Source organism: Botrytis porri, assembly GCF_014898465.1.
Source record: "Botrytis porri strain MUCL 3234 chromosome Unknown BPOR_004, whole genome shotgun sequence".
Taxonomy (NCBI): Eukaryota; Fungi; Ascomycota; class Leotiomycetes; order Helotiales; family Sclerotiniaceae; genus Botrytis; species Botrytis porri.
In genome coordinates, this window is record NW_024066078.1 from 1,100,909 (window position 1) to 1,121,724 (window position 20,816).

General features: G+C 39.3%; 6 protein-coding genes across 6 annotated transcripts; 3 read left to right on the plus strand and 3 right to left on the minus strand.

Annotated features, from left to right (window-relative positions):
- Nucleotides 1-8,101: 8,101 nt before the first annotated feature.
- On the plus strand, nucleotides 8,102-9,731 carry EAF01_003289 (uncharacterized protein; the record flags this gene model as incomplete). Its single annotated transcript, XM_038911543.1, has 2 exons — nucleotides 8,102-8,350; nucleotides 8,526-9,731. 2 exons carry the CDS (start codon nucleotides 8,102-8,104, stop codon nucleotides 9,729-9,731), a joined length of 1,455 nt encoding a protein of 484 aa, XP_038772778.1.
- A 1,753-nt stretch (nucleotides 9,732-11,484) lies between these two features.
- On the plus strand, nucleotides 11,485-12,459 carry EAF01_003290 (uncharacterized protein; the record flags this gene model as incomplete). The annotated part of the gene is made up of 2 exons (XM_038911544.1): nucleotides 11,485-12,180; nucleotides 12,238-12,459. 2 exons carry the CDS (start codon nucleotides 11,485-11,487, stop codon nucleotides 12,457-12,459), a joined length of 918 nt encoding a protein of 305 aa, XP_038772779.1.
- Nucleotides 12,460-12,937: 478 nt separating this feature from the next.
- EAF01_003291 (uncharacterized protein) lies at nucleotides 12,938-15,038 on the minus strand (the record flags this gene model as incomplete). The annotated part of the gene is made up of 2 exons (XM_038911545.1): nucleotides 14,203-15,038; nucleotides 12,938-14,110 (listed from the first exon to the last, which is right to left on the minus strand). The coding sequence occupies exons 1-2, from the start codon at nucleotides 14,419-14,421 to the stop codon at nucleotides 12,938-12,940; spliced, it is 1,392 nt and encodes a 463-aa protein (XP_038772780.1). The 5' UTR covers nucleotides 14,422-15,038.
- A 281-nt stretch (nucleotides 15,039-15,319) lies between these two features.
- EAF01_003292 (uncharacterized protein) lies at nucleotides 15,320-16,279 on the minus strand (the record flags this gene model as incomplete). The annotated part of the gene is made up of 7 exons (XM_038911546.1): nucleotides 15,320-15,429; nucleotides 15,480-15,582; nucleotides 15,635-15,679; nucleotides 15,731-15,910; nucleotides 15,970-16,065; nucleotides 16,139-16,192; nucleotides 16,250-16,279. The coding sequence occupies 7 exons, from the start codon at nucleotides 16,277-16,279 to the stop codon at nucleotides 15,320-15,322; spliced, it is 618 nt and encodes a 205-aa protein (XP_038772781.1).
- Nucleotides 16,280-16,702: 423 nt separating this feature from the next.
- Nucleotides 16,703-17,688, plus strand: EAF01_003293 (uncharacterized protein). Its single transcript, XM_038911547.1, has 2 exons — nucleotides 16,703-17,049; nucleotides 17,104-17,688. The coding sequence occupies exons 1-2, from the start codon at nucleotides 16,950-16,952 to the stop codon at nucleotides 17,616-17,618; spliced, it is 615 nt and encodes a 204-aa protein (XP_038772782.1). The 5' UTR covers nucleotides 16,703-16,949; the 3' UTR covers nucleotides 17,619-17,688.
- On the minus strand, nucleotides 17,689-19,771 carry EAF01_003294 (uncharacterized protein). The gene is made up of 2 exons (XM_038911548.1): nucleotides 18,979-19,771; nucleotides 17,689-18,910 (listed from the first exon to the last, which is right to left on the minus strand). Exons 1-2 carry the CDS (start codon nucleotides 19,536-19,538, stop codon nucleotides 17,842-17,844), a joined length of 1,629 nt encoding a protein of 542 aa, XP_038772783.1. The 5' UTR covers nucleotides 19,539-19,771; the 3' UTR covers nucleotides 17,689-17,841.
- Between the last annotated feature and the right edge of the window lie 1,045 nt (nucleotides 19,772-20,816).

Below are 20,816 nucleotides of genomic sequence, written 5' to 3' on the forward strand. Positions count from 1 at the left end.
AGGTGCGATTTCTCATAGCGCGAATAGCAAAACAAGAAGAATGTCAGAAATATGACACGCAGGGAGGATGGGATAGTAGGGAGTAAGAATAAAATAGGTATAGGAGGTTGATATCAATAGAGAATGTATCAGAGAACGGAGGTGGATGTGGATAAGAAAATCGATGGTCTGACCTCGTCACTTGAGCCTTTTAATCATTCATTACCTATTTTGAGGCTACCTGCTTGCCTGCCTACGTTGTTCTTACTCAATACGGCAAGAAGTCACAATGACTCAAGTAGGTCTGACTGCCTTGCGCGGCAAAAGGAAAGAGAAAGAGAAAGGGGATGGGAAAGGGGATGGGAATGGGTATGGGAGAATGGGGGAGCGAGGCAGGGAGGATGGCGCTTTGATGGTAGGACAGGAAGGGAAAGTAAGTCCTACCTACCTACCTACCTACCTAGGTACTGAACGATTTTTATTAAAAACATTGCAGTACAGTAATTGAATTCCGTTGGTCTTAACAAGAAACAAACTTTCTTCTGCAAAAAGTAAACATCGTATTATAGGTAGCGTCGTATATTTTATTCATAGCGCCGGTGTAGATGAAGAAAAATTGTTTGCTAGTGTAGTATGCTTCTCTAGAGTCTAGACAATATGAAAGAGTTAAAAAAGATGTTATAACGTAGTTTAACACTGAGTAGGCTATATCACTAAGTGGGCCACTTTCATCTTAATTTATACCTTCAAATACAGATTATTCAATAACTATTGAATTAATTAATTTAAATTATTAAAAATCTAATAATCTAAAATCTATTATATTATTTTGATAGATTCTTATATTATAACCTATCTTTCCATATTTACTACAATATTAATTAAAAAATACTTTTCTATTAGAATTTCCTTCTTTTTAATATTTATTATATTAAATCTAAATATTAATTTCTTATTGAAATAATATATTAAGAGTTTTTTATTTAATAAGTATTCCTTTTTAATATAATTAGGTTTTCTTTATATATTAATATTTGCTTAATGTTTTATTTACTATTCAAAGTATATAATTTTTTATATTTAAAAGTGTGTTTTTATAAGTTAATCTTTCTGTATCTTTAATTAAAATTAATATAGTTTCGAATATAAATGTAGGGGAGCTTGATTGATAATAAGTTATTCGAGATTTAATTAATATTGATTGAGAAAGAATTTCAATTGAATTGTAAAGGGTTTAAGAGATTCATTAATTTAGATTGAAAGAGGGGGGGGTAGATGTATAAATTCGAATATCTAATTTCGAGAGTATAGCTTTAGGATTAAATAGGATTAAATTTATTCTTCGAAATTCTGATTTTATATTTTAAGAAATAATTGATTCCTTGTATGTAGCTTTAAAAGCTATAAAGAATTCAATCTTCGAAATATAATTAATATATATCTTAATAAATTCATTAATTTGACTACTATATAAACGTTTTAGATTGCTAAAACAATCAATATTAAGTAATTAAATTAAATGATTTGAATATAATAGTAAATGTAAATATATAATATCATTCTTTTTATAGTATACTTGAAAAGTTATTGATTTATAGTTTTTATATTTATTTAATATTAACATTCGATATTTACTCTTTCTTCAATTCTTAATATACTTATTAAAATGTTTTAATTATTTTAAATCTGTCTTATTATTTGTTCATCTATTAAATATAGGTTTAATAGTCTAATCTATAAAAAGATTGGTTTTAATATATTAATTAGAGAGATAAATCTGTTCTTAAATTATTAGAAATGAGGGAATAGTTTTATTCTTTTTATTTTTGTATATTATTGTTATAGCTCATTCTCAATTGTTTAATTGTACTATCTTATTTCTGCTATTTCGTTCAGTATTAATTATTATTATTGCTACTGTTGAGATCACTTGAGGGGGGAGGAGTTGTCAACTCAAATCACTATATACAGCACTGTATAGCCTATATAAAATGAATAATATAAATTGAGATGATCTAGAATAAGGTATAATTCTTCCTAATATATATATAGTAGGAAGAATTATATGATTTGCTTAAGTATGTGATTATATGTTCTAATATAAATAGAATTTCTATTTATAATGAAAACCTAGAACATATAATATAAAAAGCGAATTGTATTAATTAAATCTCTTAAAATCTAAAACCAATTTGATTAAAGATCATTCCTTCTTCTTATCTCCTTTATTTTATAATCAAGTTAAAAAAGGCAAGGAAAGAATGAATTGAATTGAAAGTTGCATATAAGTGGGAAAAAGCCTTATTCGCTAGGGTAGAGCGATCGAAGGGGTGTTACGGGAGCTGCCTCTAGGGTCACGTGGAAGTGTCTAGAGTTCTCTCGAGGTGGTTTAGACTAGACTTCAAGTAGGAATTCAATAAGGTTGTAACTGGTTGCAATTCTCGTAACTATAGTAATGAAACTAATGATTGTTCTTGAGCACGAAGCTCTACATTGTAATGAAACCCATTCTTTTATATAGACCTTCGTTCTTTGTTGTCCCATTGATCCCATCGTGTCCCACCAGGTGGGAGCAGTGGGATCCAGTGGGAATCTCTAATCCCGTGACTTTCTGATCAGGTGACTCGGTATGTTAGATGTCGTCGTAACAAGGGGGGAATGTTGAATCGATTCGATTGAGTGGGGTATTTGTATTCAGTTGAATTTGAAAGAATTGAGAGTGGGGGGTTCAATTATTATGTGAGGATAAATAGAAGTGAGTCATTCTTTTACTTCTTTATAAAACTTGAAATATAAGAAATTGAATCTTCTTAATGAGGGAATGGTGGCTTGAAGCTTATAAGGCTTCAATTCAGTGTATCTTTTAAGAATATAAATGGAGATCGAATTTATATAGAATTTCTTGAAGCTATTTCGTTAAATAATTGTTTATATTGTAATAGGCTCTTCAACTTTATAACCTTTTTCCTTTGTTTTTTTAACTTGAGTGGATTAGGTTTATTAGAGATAATAAGCAGGTCTTTTTCTTTAACTTAATAGTTGTATAAAGAAGGGCGTTTTGTATTATAAGGTGGAGAAAAAAGGTCTAATAAAAGGTTTTTAATAAGAGTGTTACGGAAGCTGCCTCTAGGGTTATGTGGAAGTGTCTAGAGTTCTCTTGAGATGGTTTAGTCTAGACTTCAAGTAGGAATTCAATAAGGTTGTAATTAATTACAATTCTTATAATTATAATAATAAAACTAATGATTGTTCTTAAGTACGAAGCTCTATATTATAATAAAACCTATTTTTTTATATAAACCTTCATTCTCTATCCTAATTCCTAGAACCTTTTCGATATATTGGATCGTTAAGGATCGCAACGCGCTCCAGGAGCGCTGAAGCTCCTTGACACTCCATCACGTGTAATTTATGTCATGTGACGCGGTATGTTGGATGCCGTCGTAACAAAGAGGGGGGTAGTAGAATGATTCTTTTTATATAAAGGAGGAGGAGATTTCGAATTCGAAAAGTATATTGAGCTTTAAGTAGAATATAATGAATGCGAATTGAACTATCGATTTATTAAATTTTATAAATGTAATAGTCTAGTTTATGAATCAATCAATCTGTTTAATCCTGAAGAAATCAATTATAATTAGAAACCCCTTCTTAGTATATTAATCAAAGAAGATAATATAAAGAATATAATATTCTAGTTCTTTATACAAATTATATATAAATATAATCTAATACAATCTTATTCATCTTTTCAAAAAATATCTTATCAAATAGTCTAAACCACTCTCTTTATTTTCGTATAAATATCTTTATATAAAATCTTAAAAAGTGATTTAATTTATAAATACCTTTAATAAAAAGATAAACACTAATTAATATTGAGATTACTTGGAGGAGAAGGAATCGTCAACTCAAATCACCATATACAGCATCATATAGCCTATATAAAATGAATAATATAAATTAAAATAATCTAAAATAAGGTATAATTCTTCCCAATATATATATACTGAGAAGAATCATGTGATTCGCTTAAGCATGTGATCATATGTTCCGACAGCTACATATATAATCCCCATTATAAAGCCTGTTTTATTAAAATTATAGAAATCTCTGTTCAAAATACTATATTTCGCTTATATATTCACAACTAATCGAAATCATTTTTCAAAAAGCTTAGGATTCTTACAAAAAACTTTTTAAAAATTATAAACACAACTAAAATATATCTTTAATTCGATTCGATACTTTATAAATCAATACATTTAAAGCTTCTTAATATGTTTTACATTCTTTAATTCGAGAATATGATTTGTTATATCTTTTATATTCTTAAATTCAAGTAGAAAACCTTTCGAATTTATATTAAGAATATATTGAATAATTATTTTCTTTTTCAATTTTATAATTTTATAATAATTCGCTTAAATCTTTATACATAGAAGTAAGTTGTTTATTTTATAGCTAATTGTTATATAAGGTATATTATATAGTTGAGTAATTTATCGAATACTTAGTTTTTTGTCTTTTTGAAAAGCTTTAATAATTAAAAGTAAATGTGCTTTTTTATTTGTAGATTTTATAATAAATAATTGATAAAATGTATGTTGAATATAAAGAGTGTAAATTGAGGTGAAAGTGGCCCACTCGGTGATATGGCCTATTCGGTGTTAAACTACGTTATACGAGTATCAATGTCTTATCAATTACTTTTTCCCTCTTCCCCCAGGGCAGGGCAGGTAATGATTTGTGCTATGGTAAATCGGAGAATTTCCCATATCGCCTTATGGGAATTTGCTTTTGGGGGGTTTCTTTATCCCCGATTGCATTAATGTTACCTCTCTATATGAAATCTATGTCTTGATAGCTTGAATCCCGTGAGCCCCGTCGCACGATGGTGTACCAGATTCATCAATCCATCAATCCAGCTGAGAATATATTGAGAGATGTAACCTTGACACAGCTGGCCATATACCACATTATTATTCGCCCTCTCTATATGTGTATATGAAGGTTGGGGAGTACAGATCGTATGCAGTAACATCCTCGGCAAGAAGGTCCAGAATTACCCGATGCCCTGGAAAAGTTTGGTCGACCTCAATCGGGACTCATCAACACACAGGATGGATTGAGATGTTGTTTGTGCTCATCGAGCTCAAGATATCTCCCTATTTTTGGAGGACCCAGGACTGTGTCTGTATCCTTCGGGAATCAAATCAATCATCGATCCCTTCTTGTTGGTCTTCGTGTGGCTACCGTGACTACCTCGGTACAGCTATGTTTTCGCTTGTCTGAGTAGTTATGGATACACCTTCTTCAACTCATAATCCCAATATGCAATTTCACTGATTTGGAACTTATACACGCTCTACGCGGTTTGCTTTACATTTCGATTTTGTAGCAAATGTACTTACCAGAGAGCCAGAATGCTAAATCACTTATGCATCATGAACTGAAATTATTGCTTCAACCTCATCACCAAAGAGACTGGCACTTGTTGACATAAAGAATTTGCTCTATCACTTCGGCAAGTAGCGACGTACTTGACCTCTTTTCATTAACTTTTCTTACTTGCAAGTATCTCATCCATAAGGCAATTCTGTATAATTTATATGTTGATCAATCTTTGATCTGCGATTGACTTCCTACGGGATGCCTCAAACTCGTATCCGAAGTTAAATCCATATCGAGCGCAAACTACTGTAGAGGTGGCCAGTGTCATCTATACTGGTCATCTTGTCCATTGTTCAGCGGTGACCGTCGATATATATGAGCTTAATATATAATCAATTGCCAAATTCGTGAGAATGTCTGCTTGAATTCCCATGAAAATATAGATATTTTCTACAGACATCAAACACTCTCTGGTGAAAGTAGTCTTGGTTTACCATTGCCATCATTCCCTCTGTTGAAAGAATAAAGCTGGGAAAACAGGCAATCTAGATCCATCAGTCAAAAAAATTAGGCTGAAGATTTGTCAAATAGAATGCTCCCTAAAGAACACTTGGTTTTCACTTTGTGCCATCATGTACCATTCCAAAAATTCTCTGCTTTCATAAATTCGATTCGAGCCCCATTTAGTGCCAACATTGATCAGATAGTTGAAACCAACGGAGTCTATGAAAGCAGTTGAATATGCAAATGCAAATGCAAATGCAGTCGCACGCACGATTCTTTGGCTCTCTTATCCAGATTTCTGAAAATTGCTCATATCTTAAGCTGCTGTTGTAGATGTTACAACTCTGCGACTATCTACGGAAGACTGGATTTGCTGGCCAAGAAAGCTCTACCTGGAAAGATAGCTTATGATTTGACCAATATTGTTATTGACTGAGCAAGTTCAATATCCTGTGTAGACAACAGATGGGGTGCGGAATATTCAGGGACTTTGATGGGCCATACCAATGATACAAGAGCTGGAATAACAACTTCAACGAATCAAACTAACAATACGAATCATGATCATATTTAATAAGGTTACGGATACGAATACAGATATGGATGAGAAATGAGAAATCGTACCTCACAAACTCATTTGTCAAAGCAGGCGATGATGGAGGATGACTTGTAGGTGCAAAAGATGCAAACACGACAAGAGTACATGGGTGACTTCGAATGGGTGCTGGTAAGGGAAGAAATTTTGAAACATATGCGTAATATCTGAGGAGTTCATCGACTGCTGCGGGAAGCCCTCAAGGTAGCAACGTGATGCTATCATCGAAGAGGGTATGAGGAGAAGGAGGAGAGTATGAATGATGTATGATGGCTTTTTTGGGGGGGGGGAGGGGGGCGCAAGCAAATTGGACACACAATTAGTTTTCTTTCATTATTGTTTGATAAATACTTGCTTGTTATCTCATCGATCGAAGGCGCTCAAAGGTTCTCATATTATTATGCTTGTTGAGACTAGAGGGAGAGTAGCAAGTGAAACAATCTCACAGAATATGACTCTGTAGACTGGTAGGTAGATCTTGAATTATGAGATGTAAGTTCAGTCAGCCAAAGAGAGGTCAACTGATGATAGAAGCAAGAGCCTTTGCAACAACCATTTATATATCTTTTAGAGCATAATCAACAAATTAAGTCTTGACCTTATTCGAGGTGCTTTCAGAAAGACATTCAAATCCACCCATATCATTGACATCTTAGAGCTCTAATCTATCTTTCATTTAACTAGATCTATTAGAATCCCAAGATGAAGTGTCATAACAAACAAGTCACTCTTTTCTAATAACTTTTTATGCTTAACTTTCTACTGGCGCATCGTCGATATATAAATATTTGAAAGTCACTATGATTCACGAGATGATTTGAGGTAAACTATGTTACACTGGCTCTCTCACTTTCTTTGCTTTAACAAGATACTTTCTATCTATATGGTATAATGAATCTTAAGGATGAAGTTGCCTAGGTGGTTCAGGATTTTGGTGAATTTATACTGACTTGTCTTATGAATTCTTTGCACTTGGTAGATTTCGGATAAAAGTATTCAATTTCCCTTTGAAGTTCAAGCCAAAAGACACAGATATAAACAAATCTAGATGAATCCAAAACGTTGTAAAGCAGAAAGACAGAAAGGGATGAATTTAAGAGCTCAACTTGACCTTACAACCAGGACTTCCTAGTAGGTGAGTTCTCAAATAGATGATCAATCAAAGAACATGATGTTGGCCCAAATCTTTATCCTCTGAATTTGTTACTTTGATCCACAAAGAGGAATATTGAATAATTCCTACCTAGTACAGAACCTGAAAGTACTTATTAACCGATATCACAGCTACGGCTCATGACTACTTTGTCTTCCCAAGTGAATCGTCTTCTATCTAATTGTCTAAGCAACAGAGATTTCTGATTCTTAATCTCGGCTCCAAGCGCATTTATTAATATTTGTAATTTTCCACTCTCTGGTACTTTGAATATTCTCGTTTCAGAGAGGAATTCCGACTTAGAATATTTCACAGCTTACCACCTACCACGCACCTCCCTTTTTCCTTCTTGCTTTCTCTCTTGGCTCATTGTATTATCTCTACTTATAAGATACAAGACATTCTCTCTGTCTTTGCTCCTCTCAATAACATCAACCCTTACCAACCTTTACCAACCTTCATCCTTCTAGAACAATATGTCGGCACAGAATCCATTTCCTCCTGATGGGGACGTTCTCATTATGTCACCCACAGGAAAAAACTGGAAACTTCATTCATGGCAACTTGTCAATTACGCGCCAAAAATCGGCGCCCTTCTCAAAAATGTTGCACCAAGAAACATCACCAAGACTATGCGCACCGAAGCACACACTATTAGGTGGTGGATTGAGATGATACCATTTGGTACCTTTGATGACCACAGATTCAGAGACTTCGTTTGCGTTGTAAGTTTTAAGTTTTCTATACTAGTCTTGATATTGCGTGGTATTGTGGTCACGCATGTCACAAAACGCTCTCAGACAACTATAAGTCTTGAAAGTCCAGAAAAAATTCGTACTTTTACAAGTCTCTAATATCCACAACAAATTCAAACAATTGCTAACTTGAATTCTGATACAGCCAGAAAAGAAGAAAGGAAAGCTTACCTTGAACGGTGCTGGTGCTTTCAATGGCGTTGGCGAGGTGTCGTTCGAAAGAACCTATGACAACCTTTTCAGAATGTTATACAACATGCCTCCCAATCTCACAGACGATATCGATGACGGCGGTGCAAACCTGTACATTACCGATTGCGTTTCGATCTTACAAGCCGCCGCATTTATAGGCAGCTTGCCTAGTGTCCGTACATATATTGAGAGTTATCTTCTACGGATCAACCAGAAGCTCTGGGTCCACGTCGCAAAGGCCCCTGAGGCATGGTCTGATGTTGCTGTTCGTCTACAGTCGGCGATTATCTTTCGTGAATCGATCATTCACATTGCGGGTGGTCTCGAGCTTCCGGGTCTCATCAACAAACGCAGTTTTGACCACATTGAGTACGGAAAAATCTGCCTTCAAGTTGCGGAACGCAAGTGTCGTGAGCTTAGAGATAAGAAGATCGACGTAGAGAGGAGGCTCTTGCAATACTATCCGCAACGTCTAATTCGGAGAGAGACTCCCGACAAGATCCCAGGTCGCGCGGATTATGGCTCCGACATCTACTACTGGCAGGCTCTAACAATGTGTCGTCAATTCTTTCAGTCTTCTATTATGGCGAACAGACATCATCGTCACGAAGATGGTGGCGTAGAATTTTATCGTACCGTATTTCGCTGCGATTATATCGACAAACACGCCGCGGATGAGTTCCATCAACTTTTTGCCATGTCGACCAAAGGAAAGCAGTGTCTCGCTGATGCTGTTGAAGTTATCAAGGATGACCATCGTGTTATCATCGCCGATCTTTTGGAAGACAACCTTCAGCTTCGTACGACTGTAAGAAGCAAGCCGTTGAGGTACTTGACTTGCACCAGGATCTTGGAGGAAGAGCTGCCTTGGATTGCCAACCCCGGCTTGGGTGCAGGCTCAATCCCAGGACAAGTCCAAGATGGTGCTGCTAGTGACGGTTCTGCTAGCCCAGAGCGAGATGCAGGGGAAGTCATTATTCAGGCTGGCGGTCCCAGTTCAGAGAAAGTGCCAGGCAAGAAGACTAGAACTGGCAGAGCTGCTAAGACTAGAGATCAAGGAGAAGATAGCGGTGAGGAAGGCGAGCAACAACACGACGATGACGACAGTTCAAGAGAAGAAAACGACGTTGACGAAGGCGAGTATATGGACGAAGCATAGAACTTTTTTTTCTAGATCTTCTTCATGTTGTTGCGACGATGCTGGATTAGCGTGGCGGGAGTTCAACCATTTGTTTGCTAGCATGTCTTGAGCTTTTGATAATAATGATTTCCAAAACGAGGGTGTTATAAAGAGTTTGTCAAGAGATCGATATCCCTTTTTATTTTGAACAATCGATACTTCTCTGATTGATTTAGATAGCTATAACTAGGATAGTTTCTCAATTTCCAAGTATGATTTATGAATTCGAACTCAGTGACCCAAAAGCCCAGCGGTATCACATTCGTGCGGCAAAGTCCCTAACTATAGTTTACACGAATTCCACTCGGGGACTGTGTTGACCCTAATTTGAATATACAACCCCTAGCCAGACAGTTAGAATACCCACAACAGTTGATCGAGAGTGCACACTCTCAAAATATTAGATACTCTACCCTCATACAGACACTTGAACCATTTTTGAGAGCTGACTGGAAATGGGACATTGTCAATATGTAGGTGCTAAACCTTGTTTTAGCCTCATGAACTATGCATGAAAGCTAAATAGAAATGGTACACTTTAACAAATCAGACCCTGATGCAGTTGTTGAAACTAACTAAGGGCAAGAGCCGACTTGGAAATATGTACTTTCAATCTCCAATCCTTATACAGACATTCAAACCACTGCAATAGGGGAGGTTTGACATCCCAAGCAAACTCTGTGATCACTACTACTACGTCCTGGAGCTCACTATAGTGGTAGCTTATGCTGCCTCTGCTGCCTATCAATCAAAGTCGAGGAGCGTGGTTTAGTGCAACCCTCGGAGATTTTATCAGGCTCATGATGCTCATTGTGCTGATAAACTTCTAAACCCTTGGCTGCAGATGCCATTACGACTTCATCCGTTGAAAGAATCAGATTATACATACTTATGACGGTCTTCTCTAGTTCTGAGAAGTTGTATTCGGACCATTCGGCTGTCATGCTACATGGAATCAGTAACTTATCTCACATAACGTGATCAATACGACATTGCTGTCCTACACGTACCGGTCGGGTGTGCGCAACGTGTATCGTGACACTAGAAACGTTTTGACGTGAAGTGCCAAGTTAGCAATGGCGGGTTATTACGTCAACCCACATCATGTGCCCCAACCTCACTGTGCATTGCACGTATCAAATCCGGTACCGAGCTGTAGGTACAGTATATACCTGGTCATCACTCATCTTTTATGAAAGGATAATGAGACATCAAGGTCTTCACGAATCGGGATGCCGTTTTGCCGTATTGGCGAAGCAAGCCAAGTATATCCTCATCTCGTCAGCTTCTTCGTCTTTCACAAATATCATATGATCTGATATGAATGCACTTTAATCGAGACGGAGAATTATCAGAACGAAGAAGTGATTGTAAACTTTCGCAAGGGGAACGTCTCAAACTCCATCTCAATTCACAGGCCGTTGGCTGATCCATGCCCATTTCCTTTGAAAGAAGATTATAAGTAACGAACCAGAACTTCTATTCCCTCGTTGCATATTCGACCTGTGTTGTGGACGTCATATGTAACCACACCAGCAACCACAGCATATCCTTACGGATGCCGTCACTACCTATCCACGCCACCGGTCCTCCATTGGAGATGCGGCCCCAGAAGAAAAATGCGCGCTCGAAAAGAAACATTATCCTTTATCTCCTACTCGCCTTTACTTTCACTTGGATTCCATATACAGTTTACTTCCGCCAAAGCTCTACATCTCATGCCAAATTAACCATGGACGAGGAGAGTGGAGAGATTATACAACACGAATATGGAACCAATGCGCAACCCGCTTTTACAGATATGATACACCTAATGAATCTACCTTCGAATTACCTGCCGCAGACAGGCAAACACAGGAAACCAAATCGCCTAATCATCGTGGGCGATGTGCATGGAATGAAAGATGCGTTGGTGAGTTTACTCGACAAAGTAAACTTCGATGAGAAACACGACCATTTGATATTGGCTGGCGATATGATATCCAAAGGCCCCGATTCTCCAGGTGTGGTTGATCTTGCCATGAAAATCGGAGCTTCTGCCGTGAGGGGAAACCATGAGGATAGGATTATTCTCGCACATGCCGATATGATAGCACAGCATAAGGAGATGGAGATGGATGCACCTGGCCCGAGTGAAGATCCGGAGAAAGTAGTCGATGGGTTGGAGGAGATTAGCTTCAATCATGGAGATTACAAGGATCGAGCATTGGTGCGGGCGCTGGGGGAGAAGAGGATTAAGTGGCTGAAGAAATGCCCTGTGATTCTGAGAGTAGGCCATTTGGATGGAATGGAGCAGGTGGTGGTTGTTCATGCTGGGCTGGCTCCCGGAGTTGAATTGGAAAGACAGGATCCATTTATGGTTATGAACATGCGGACTTTGGTTGATGGGGTACCCAGCGACGAAAGAGATGGGAAACATTGGAACAAGGTAAGAGCTGCTCACATGCCACTATCTCAGAATCTTCCTAACCACAAAAACCAATAGGTCTGGAACAAACATCAGAAGAAACTACCAAAGAAAGAACGCACTACAGTCATCTACGGCCACGACTCCAAGCGAGGTCTCCAATTAGAGAGATACAGTATGGGCTTGGATACGGGGTGTTTGAAAGGCGGCAAGCTTACAGCTGTGGTTATTGAAGGTGGAAATTCTTCTCCTAAGCATAAAGTCGTGCATGTTAATTGTAAGGATGGGAGAAAGCATTAGGAGCAAGAGATGGGTTCGGGTAACCTTATGAAAGATTTTGCGTTAGATACCCTTTAAGGCGTTTGGGATATTAGTTGTTCAAGTTGGGGTGATAATTAGTGTATTTCACAATACCATGATTGGGGTTGATGATGAGTTTTGTTTGGGTTTTACGGTGTTGGATTTGATGATATCTCAAATACGTTATTCCGGTGGATGAGATGGTACCTAAGTGTGAGTGCCAATTGGCGCTCAATGCAAGTGTCAAGCCCAGGTAGATGGCAGGGCATGAAGGCAAAGCTCACTCTTGTCAGTTCGATTCTTTAACATACAAACGATGTAGAAATTATCTATAGATTTAGATGCAATCTCAAAAACTAGATCCAATATCCGGGCCCTATGGCACTAAAATGGACCCAAGTATATCCCTCCAAGAACATTAGAATGCATCCCAAATTCGAAACAAAACTCCAAGTCTAATTTCCTTGCCTCTAGAGATCTAAACCACTTCATCTCTTCGCTCATCATGATCCACAACAATCACGATGGGTATGGTTCTTCCATCCCCTGGCTCCCCCTTCTCCTCATCCTTACTCTCATGATTAACAAACACAAAACTTCCCACCACAACCAATGCACCCACCCAATAAATCGCAGTGCTTGTCTGATCATTCAACCACATCTGGCCCACCAAACTCAACGGGATCGTCATACTCAAGCCTACAGTCACTACCAATGGCGTTGTCAACAGCATCGCATACGCCCAGCAGTAGTCGCTTATAAAACTGCTTAACGAGTTCAATAATACTATGAGCCAGATTTTGCCAGTGGGAGGTAGCTCGAAAGTTTCTATGCCACTGAAATGCAAAATAAAGAAACCGGGCCAAAGAAACACAACGTTGAAAAATCCAACGAGTCCAAAGAATAGCGGCATATCGACACGATCTTCATTACCGCAGCGCTTTTTCATTACAACCGCATATAGCCCATACATCACCGCGCTCCCAAAAGCCATAATATCGCCAATCGCAATTTGCGCTTGGGATTTGTGGGGAAAGTTCCCACGGTTTGAGTCATTATCCGTACTCCCTAGATCGACAGACGAAATGAGGATGATGCCTACGAAGGAAGCCAGAACACCGAGGAGTTTGCGGACGCTGAAGGATTCGACACGAACGAGCGCCCCAAAGAGAAGTGTGAAAATTGAGGAAGTGGAGGTCAAGATTGTGGAGGAGGCTACGGATGTGTATTCGAGACAGCCGGCCACGAGATAATTGGCTATGAACCAGAGAAGCGAGAACTCGAGAGAAAGTTTTGCGGTCTCGGATACACTTAACCTGTCTTCCTTCTCTTGTTCTTGTGGCTGCGGAAGATCTGTATCAAGGTCGTCGGTAGAGCTTAGGAGTCGGGAATGAGAAGCGCCCATAGAATCGTACTCTTGGTCTTCTCGACTGGATCCTTGGCGATACCGCCCTTTGCGGAGATTCTGGAGCCCAGTGCGGTATTCTGATAATTGGTCATGATAGTAGTCCACAGCTGAATCCTTCACATGTGACCAGCCATGCTCTCTCGAAATTCGTAGAAATATAGGAATCAACGATACAGCAAAGAATGATGTGTTGATATATGTAACAAAATATGGTTTCGAATAGGTATTATCGGCGAATATGTACTATCAATCTCAGTATTAGTATTGGGTATTCGAATTCCTTGATAGTTTCCCAGCTCAATATCCGAAGCTTGCCAAATGAGAAGCATACTCACACTGGCAAGAAAATTACTACTCGTCCACAACATCACTGTAACTCCCAATAATACCATCCCCAGAGTCCTGCGCGCTACATTCTCAAGGCCAACTCCGGCTCTGAATCCCACATTCTTACTACCGGTACTTGCAGTTGCACTTGTGCCTGTGATCGTCCTTTCCAGCGATATTCTCTGAGTGTGTGTCTGCATTGTAGCAGAATCCGCCGACGCACTCATCGCGCCGAGTTGAATTGATTGCGCCGTTGTTCTTGGATCAAGTTGCGAGATCTCGTCCTTTAAACGCCTTTTATCTTATCTATATCCCACCTATGCAACTGAAATCCGAGCGATGTTGATGATGTGAGTTTCGTTTGGAATTCCAAAAGATCATGGAGGTCGTAGACATATGCATATATGTTGATGCATTTAATAGTATAATAGGTCTTATGATGCCATGTAGATATTATTGAAGTGCGAATCCGATGTTCGTCTTCGATGCGTGATAGGTCCCTATATGGATGAGGTAGCAGTGAATTCGGAATACGAAGGATTTAGCACGCGATCGCAATCATTAACAATCCCTCTGCTAGTTAGACTTTGAGTAGGAGACAGAAACACAAGTTATCAAGTGAAAGCCACGCCAAGTGAAGGCTTACATTACTGTAACTAAAACCAAGACATTCTCATTTGAGGAAAATAAATAGCCCTTTATCGCTTGGCTTATATGTACCCAGATAGTTTCTTTGCGCTAATCGTTATCAAACCAAAACTTTATCCAAGAGAATGGGGTTCGAAGGGGGTCCAAAGGTAACCTTGTTTCAATGTCGATTTATGTTGCACTACTCTACTTCGCACAAGACTCACATCTATCACAGATAACTACTTGTTCTATCGAATAATTTGGTTCAATCAAAGATGCTTTCATTACAGAACTATAAAACCGTCTTTCTCATTATGCGTTCTGTATCATCAAGGAAATAAGAAAATCGCAGACCCAATAGCGCCAGAATGATCCTTATGTACAGTTGACGACCTTCTCATCAAAACTTCCAGTATAATTCCCTCAGTGGTTGAAAGGGTAGAGTAGAGAGAGAGAAAACGAGACCAATGCTTTCCGGACCCAACCAAGTGCCATTTAGCAGGCACAACCATCTCTATCGTTCTCGATGTGGATGTTGATTGGATCTGAGTAATCTCCGTTGTATTCCTCCGATTCCTCCTGTGCTAGGGCGTTTCTTGCAATTACTAGATTTGAATTAGCTAGGATCTGTTCGAGAAACTCGAAAGTTAGTTACCTTCAAAGGCTTGCTCAACATTGATGGCCTCTTTTGCACTTGTTTCGAAGTATGGAATATTGCCCTTTGAAGTACAGAAAGTCATAGCCCGTTTTGAGGAAATCTGAACCACGATTAGCAAAGATATTATACAATCGCTCCAATACTAAACTTACCACTCTCTTGTTCTCTTCGACATCAATTTTGTTGCCTAGAACGACCTATGTGACTGTCAGTGCCATGTCGAATTCCCGTAAGATTGCCAAACTTACAAACGGAAAGCTTTCTGGATCTCTGGGCGAGGCCTGGATCAGGAATTCATCCCTCCAACTATCCAATGTATCAAAACTCTTTGAATTGTTCACGTCGTAGACAAGGACACAGCAATCCGCTCCTCTGTAGAATGCGACCCCTAACGATTGGAAACGCTCCTGACCTGCTGTATCCCAAAGCTATATCCAATCATCAGCTACCAAATCCTAGGTTGCCATAAAAAGCGTGAAGCCCTCACCTGCATAGTAACTAATCGATCATCGACCAGGACTTCCTTTGTCAAGAAATCCGCCCCAATAGTCGCCTTGTAGCTTGCACTGAATTTCTTGTTGACCTAATCCGGTATCAGTCTCTAGTATCGGCGTATACGTCGCGATTGAAAGACGCTCGATAGGTATTCGACGTACATATTGGTTCATCAAACTCGTCTTTCCTACACCGCTATCGCCGAGGATAATAACCTGCGGATCTCAGATCAGCACCAAACTAATCATCAGATCCTCAACAGCAGTCCTTACCTTCAATAAAACCTTCTTGCGTGAAGCCATCTTTGCCTAGCTTGTGCTTGATCTAATCTTCCTCACGAAGCGCTAACTTTCTCCCTTGCCTCGATCTCTTTCTTGAACAAAAAAGGAGTGTAAGCACGTAGAATAGAGAAACTTTTCGGTCGTGATGGAAAGGATTCTTATTTTCCTTTCAAGACTTCGGGTTATGTATGTATTGGTGTAATACTTAATATAGGTTTGGTTACGTTAATCGAGGAGGAGGAACATTACATCGGTAACTTTAAGCTTTAGTGCTTGCCTCGTGCTCGTGCCTCTTCAACAAATTGCCCCATCCAGCCATTCAGCTATCCAGCCATCCATCGGAAACCCGCTAGCGCCGGCCGCTTGGTCCTATCAGTATTTGCTTATCGAGGTCTATCCCACCACAAGAGGCTACAGCTCATCCACAGTACCAGCACACATTCACACATGCATACCTACTGCATTAGAGAACTTCCTTATATATCCATACACTTGCAGCTTCTCGTACATGAAACTACCAGGCTGAATTTTTCATCAACAACCCTTATTATTCATAAATTCAACTCCTCGTGGAAATCTACTATAGGTAGAAAGAGATCGCATTCTATGATTGTTTATTGACGAATAACTACCTGGATTTTCAAAGCAATGAAACCTCAACTTATACGTCAGCAACCAAGAGAACGAAACAATGGCTTCCTGGCGCGATGATTATATAAGGGCTCTACAAGATCGCGATGAGCGCGAACAAACTAGCTACCAGCGCTTTGATCCTTCCTTCATAGACGCTTGTATGGCACCCCTTCTGAAATGAACTTTGTCTCAAGTCTAATAACTTGCAAAAGATACTCAGCTGCTCGACAAAGTCTCTGCTCAAACTGCTGCTGCTGCTGCTCACGACACCTCATCTACCTCCGCCAACCCCTCATCCCTCTCTTCTTCCGCCACATCTCAAAAAGCAATATCCAAAAATGCAACCTCCTCCGAGGTCCTTCAGCTCCGTGCTTCCTTGTCCGAAGCACTCCGTTCCTCTTCGCACTTCCAATCGCGTTTGAAGACCACCGAAACCTCACTCCAGGCTTTACGCACCAAAAGCGCTTCAGTGTCCAAACAATTAGAAACTTTAACTCGAGAACGAAATATTTTAGAGAGGAAAATTAGGGATCGGGATGAGGAGTTGCGAGCTAAGACCAAGGGGTTTCATGATGTGCAGGATGAGATGATATCTCTGAATTTGCAGCTTAATATAGCAGAGCAGAATGAGAAAAGAGCAAAAGCGGAGAATAAAGAGTTGATTGACAGGTGGATGGCTCAGAAAGGCAGGGAGGCAGATGAAATGAATAAGAGGTTTGGGACCTGATGCAAGAAATTGACGCTTGATCCAAGCTTATCACGCTCTGTCTTAAGACCACCGAGAAGGATAATAAGTGAACGAATAATGGTTGCTGTTACAAATACATTCATTTTTCCAAACATCTACTCTATGCCAACTTGCTGTGATATCGCTTTGTACTTAAGTACCCAATAATAACCTGCCCAATGGTATCAACTATGTAAGGAAACCGTATATTCAAATTCACAAATCATCTAACCCGACCCCCCCGTGTCTTTCTATCCTTTGGGGTCTTGTGATAGTTAGCCACGATAGTGCTGTCCTTCGTAGCAACGTAGTAATCTCCTCCGTTGGAATGCCAACTAACGTCGCCTTCTGCGTAAGTCTTCTTTTCGACTCGCAGTAAATTGATGGGATTGTGTTCATTGTAAGAATTAATGACATGGCCATCCGGCACGAAAGTTTTTAAACTCACAATCTTGCAACCCTCTTTTAAATCCAAAAATAGGTTCACAAGACTTTGGTTCAAAGCAGGCGCGAAGACTTGGTTGTTAACCAAGATAACATCAGCTCTCTTCATCACTTTGAGAATGTTTTCGTTATTCAAGAAATTCCCTTCCTCGAGGTTGACTGACCCGGCGCTGAGGCCCCAGGCCCTGCAACGTGCAGAAAATTCCGTCTGTTGTAAGGAAGCCAGCTTACAGCAGTTAGGCATTATTTCGCAACCCCAACTTTCGCAACCAACTTGTAGCGCGGCATGCACGACGACATTTCCTACTCCCGAACCAAGATCTATGAAAACTTGATCAGATTTCATCCGAGTGTCTTCCCTGAGAATTCGGGAAATGAATGGGAATGTGAGCTCGCCGTAAACATAATCCGTGCCATTTTGGTATTTATTAGTCAAGTCAACTTGAGGAGACACTGCTCGGTCGTAAACTTGCTGGAGTACCATCTTGAGAAGCTTAGACGATAGTGAGTGTTTATTTTCTAAGTTTTTCGCCAGCGATCCATTTTTGGTGAGAGTGCTGAGCGCGTCATTATAAGCCCCCACAGCATTCCTGAACTCAAGCAACAGCCCCTTCATTTTCTCTTTGTCGTGGGGCCTTTTTGCGGTGGACAGAGTCCAAGTAATATTGTTCGTCGCTTTGTTGATTTTCCGAATTATACCTGTTTCTGGATGTGCAAACTCCGCTGCTTGTTCCTCGGTCAAATATTCATCCTTTACAATTTCCACAATCTTTGGTATTTCGTCATAAGGGTTGATCAAATCTTCTCCTGCGGGATCGATAACCTCACCTTCGGAGATGAGTTGGTATCTGTAGTGACGGCATTGATTAGCTAGGTTTGACATCAGAATATAGAAGTTGAATTTAGTAGACATTACCTTTCTCTTCGACTGACACTGGGATATCTGAGAAGGACCGCATCACCCTCTTCCTTCTTTCTATCGCAAACTTTCTCGCCGCTCTTAGCCGTGCGTTTCGTCATCATGACATCGGCCGCGTGGATCATTCTACATGTAGAGCCTTGCGCATTATCGGATTCCGTCGAAAAGGCTTTCTTGTCCTTCAGATTCCTCTTCAAATCGGGCTCGATATTTTCCGGCTTGGCCCGTTTGGAAGACACGGCCACCTCTTCATCTTCCTCGCTATCACTTGTCAACGGTTGTTGACTCGGGCTTTTTCGAAGAGTTAGGCTTGCGTTTTTCTTAGTGTTACGGCTTCCGCTGATTTCTCTTTCTTTCCTTTTCTTTCCTGCCTCGGGGGGAGGGCTTGGGACGGCTAGTCTGCCACGGGCATCAGTGAATTTTGATACAGGTGTCCCAATTCGAAGGCCATTACTGGATGTCCTACTAGATAAAGTCGGCCTCTGTTTTGGAACCTTTTCGGATTTGAATTTTGGTGCCACAGGTTTAATGTTCGTTAGTCCGAAATTCAAGCTCATTCCTGCAGATTTTCAGAATAAGAAAGAGAGTAAACAAATACAAAATAATAGATTAAAATATGCTCGCTGGTAATTCTAAGATGGGTGTAAAGGCTGAGTGATGTGAAAGTTGAAGGAGGTATGTATTGTATGCAGTGTATATCTTGAAAGAGTAAATCTATAGAGGACTAATAATAAAGACTTGCAGGCAGGCACGACTCAAAGGGCTGTTATGCAGAGATCTACACTAGTATTGATCACGTGTCTGAATACCACCAAATAGAGTTTAGAATTCACCATGATAATTCATGATATTAGTAAAAGTATGAATTACATACAATCAATAGAGAATCATGAATGTTGTGGGTGTTAAATATGTACCTCCTTACACACTTTTGCTTGATCAATCAATATATTGTGGGAATAGAAATTTATAGAAATTGAGAACAATAAAGGAAATGCTTTTGACAAACTGATCATGGACCTGACCTACTGTGCACTAGACATGTTTAGCTCCCGTATTAAGGGACTTTTTAAGGAAATATTAAGAGATTGTTCTGGAATGAGTGGAAATAAAATCGGAATAACTCTATCCCGGATAACACTTGACAAAAAAAAACGTACTGCACATTATCAAGGAAAACATCAGGGAAAAAACTTTCAAGAGAGCATAGCTTTATATCTTATATCTTAATGCTAGCAAAGGAATTAGCCAAGGAAATGTGCATATCATTACAATTCGTTATTTGACAACCAGGCTGTCCGGTTAGAATGTGTGAAGAGTGACGGGATCAAACAGTATACCTAGGAGTATAAAAATGCTATTGTCACAGACTGGATGTAACCCTTTCATGTGTTGATTACTGTTGTGATATACATAGGTACCAGGTAGTTAGCAAATATATTATTCGCTCAATTTTGTTTAAATTCTGTTAGTTCTTCACATTGGACATCTAGAGATGACTTTAGTAGATCTCTTTTCTTCTTTCATTCCCTAGCAACATACAAATAAAAATCTCAAAGATGCAAACACAGATACAACAATCAACGGAAGACGCACAGGAAACCCTCAGTCATTCTGAAATCATGGTCATCTTATTTCACGTTATCATTCAAATTCATCTTGTTACTGATAGGGTCGTTGAGAGACGTGAATCCATAATTGCAGTCAAAATATAATAGGATGATAGCACGCAATTGGCTGTATGAACAAACATGGGGAATGTGAGAGTGAGGATCATCCATTATTCCTCCAAGATAGATAACTTTTGTATGCCCAGGCTTACTTTTTGGGAAACA

What these genes read in the sequence shown, in the direction of transcription:
- EAF01_003293 (XM_038911547.1), top strand. Translation starts at nt 16,950, where the DNA reads ATGGCTTCCTGGCGCGATGATTATATAAGGGCTCTACAAGATCGCGAT. An exon ending in TCCTTCCTTCATAGACGCTT is followed by an intron (nt 17,050 to 17,103) that starts GTATGGCACCCC and finishes AACTTGCAAAAG; the next exon opens with ATACTCAGCTGCTCGACAAA.
- EAF01_003294 (XM_038911548.1), bottom strand. Translation starts at nt 19,538, where the DNA reads ATGAGCTTGAATTTCGGACTAACGAACATTAAACCTGTGGCACCAAAA. An exon ending in AGTGTCAGTCGAAGAGAAAG is followed by an intron (nt 18,911 to 18,978) that starts GTAATGTCTACT and finishes CCGTCACTACAG; the next exon opens with ATACCAACTCATCTCCGAAG.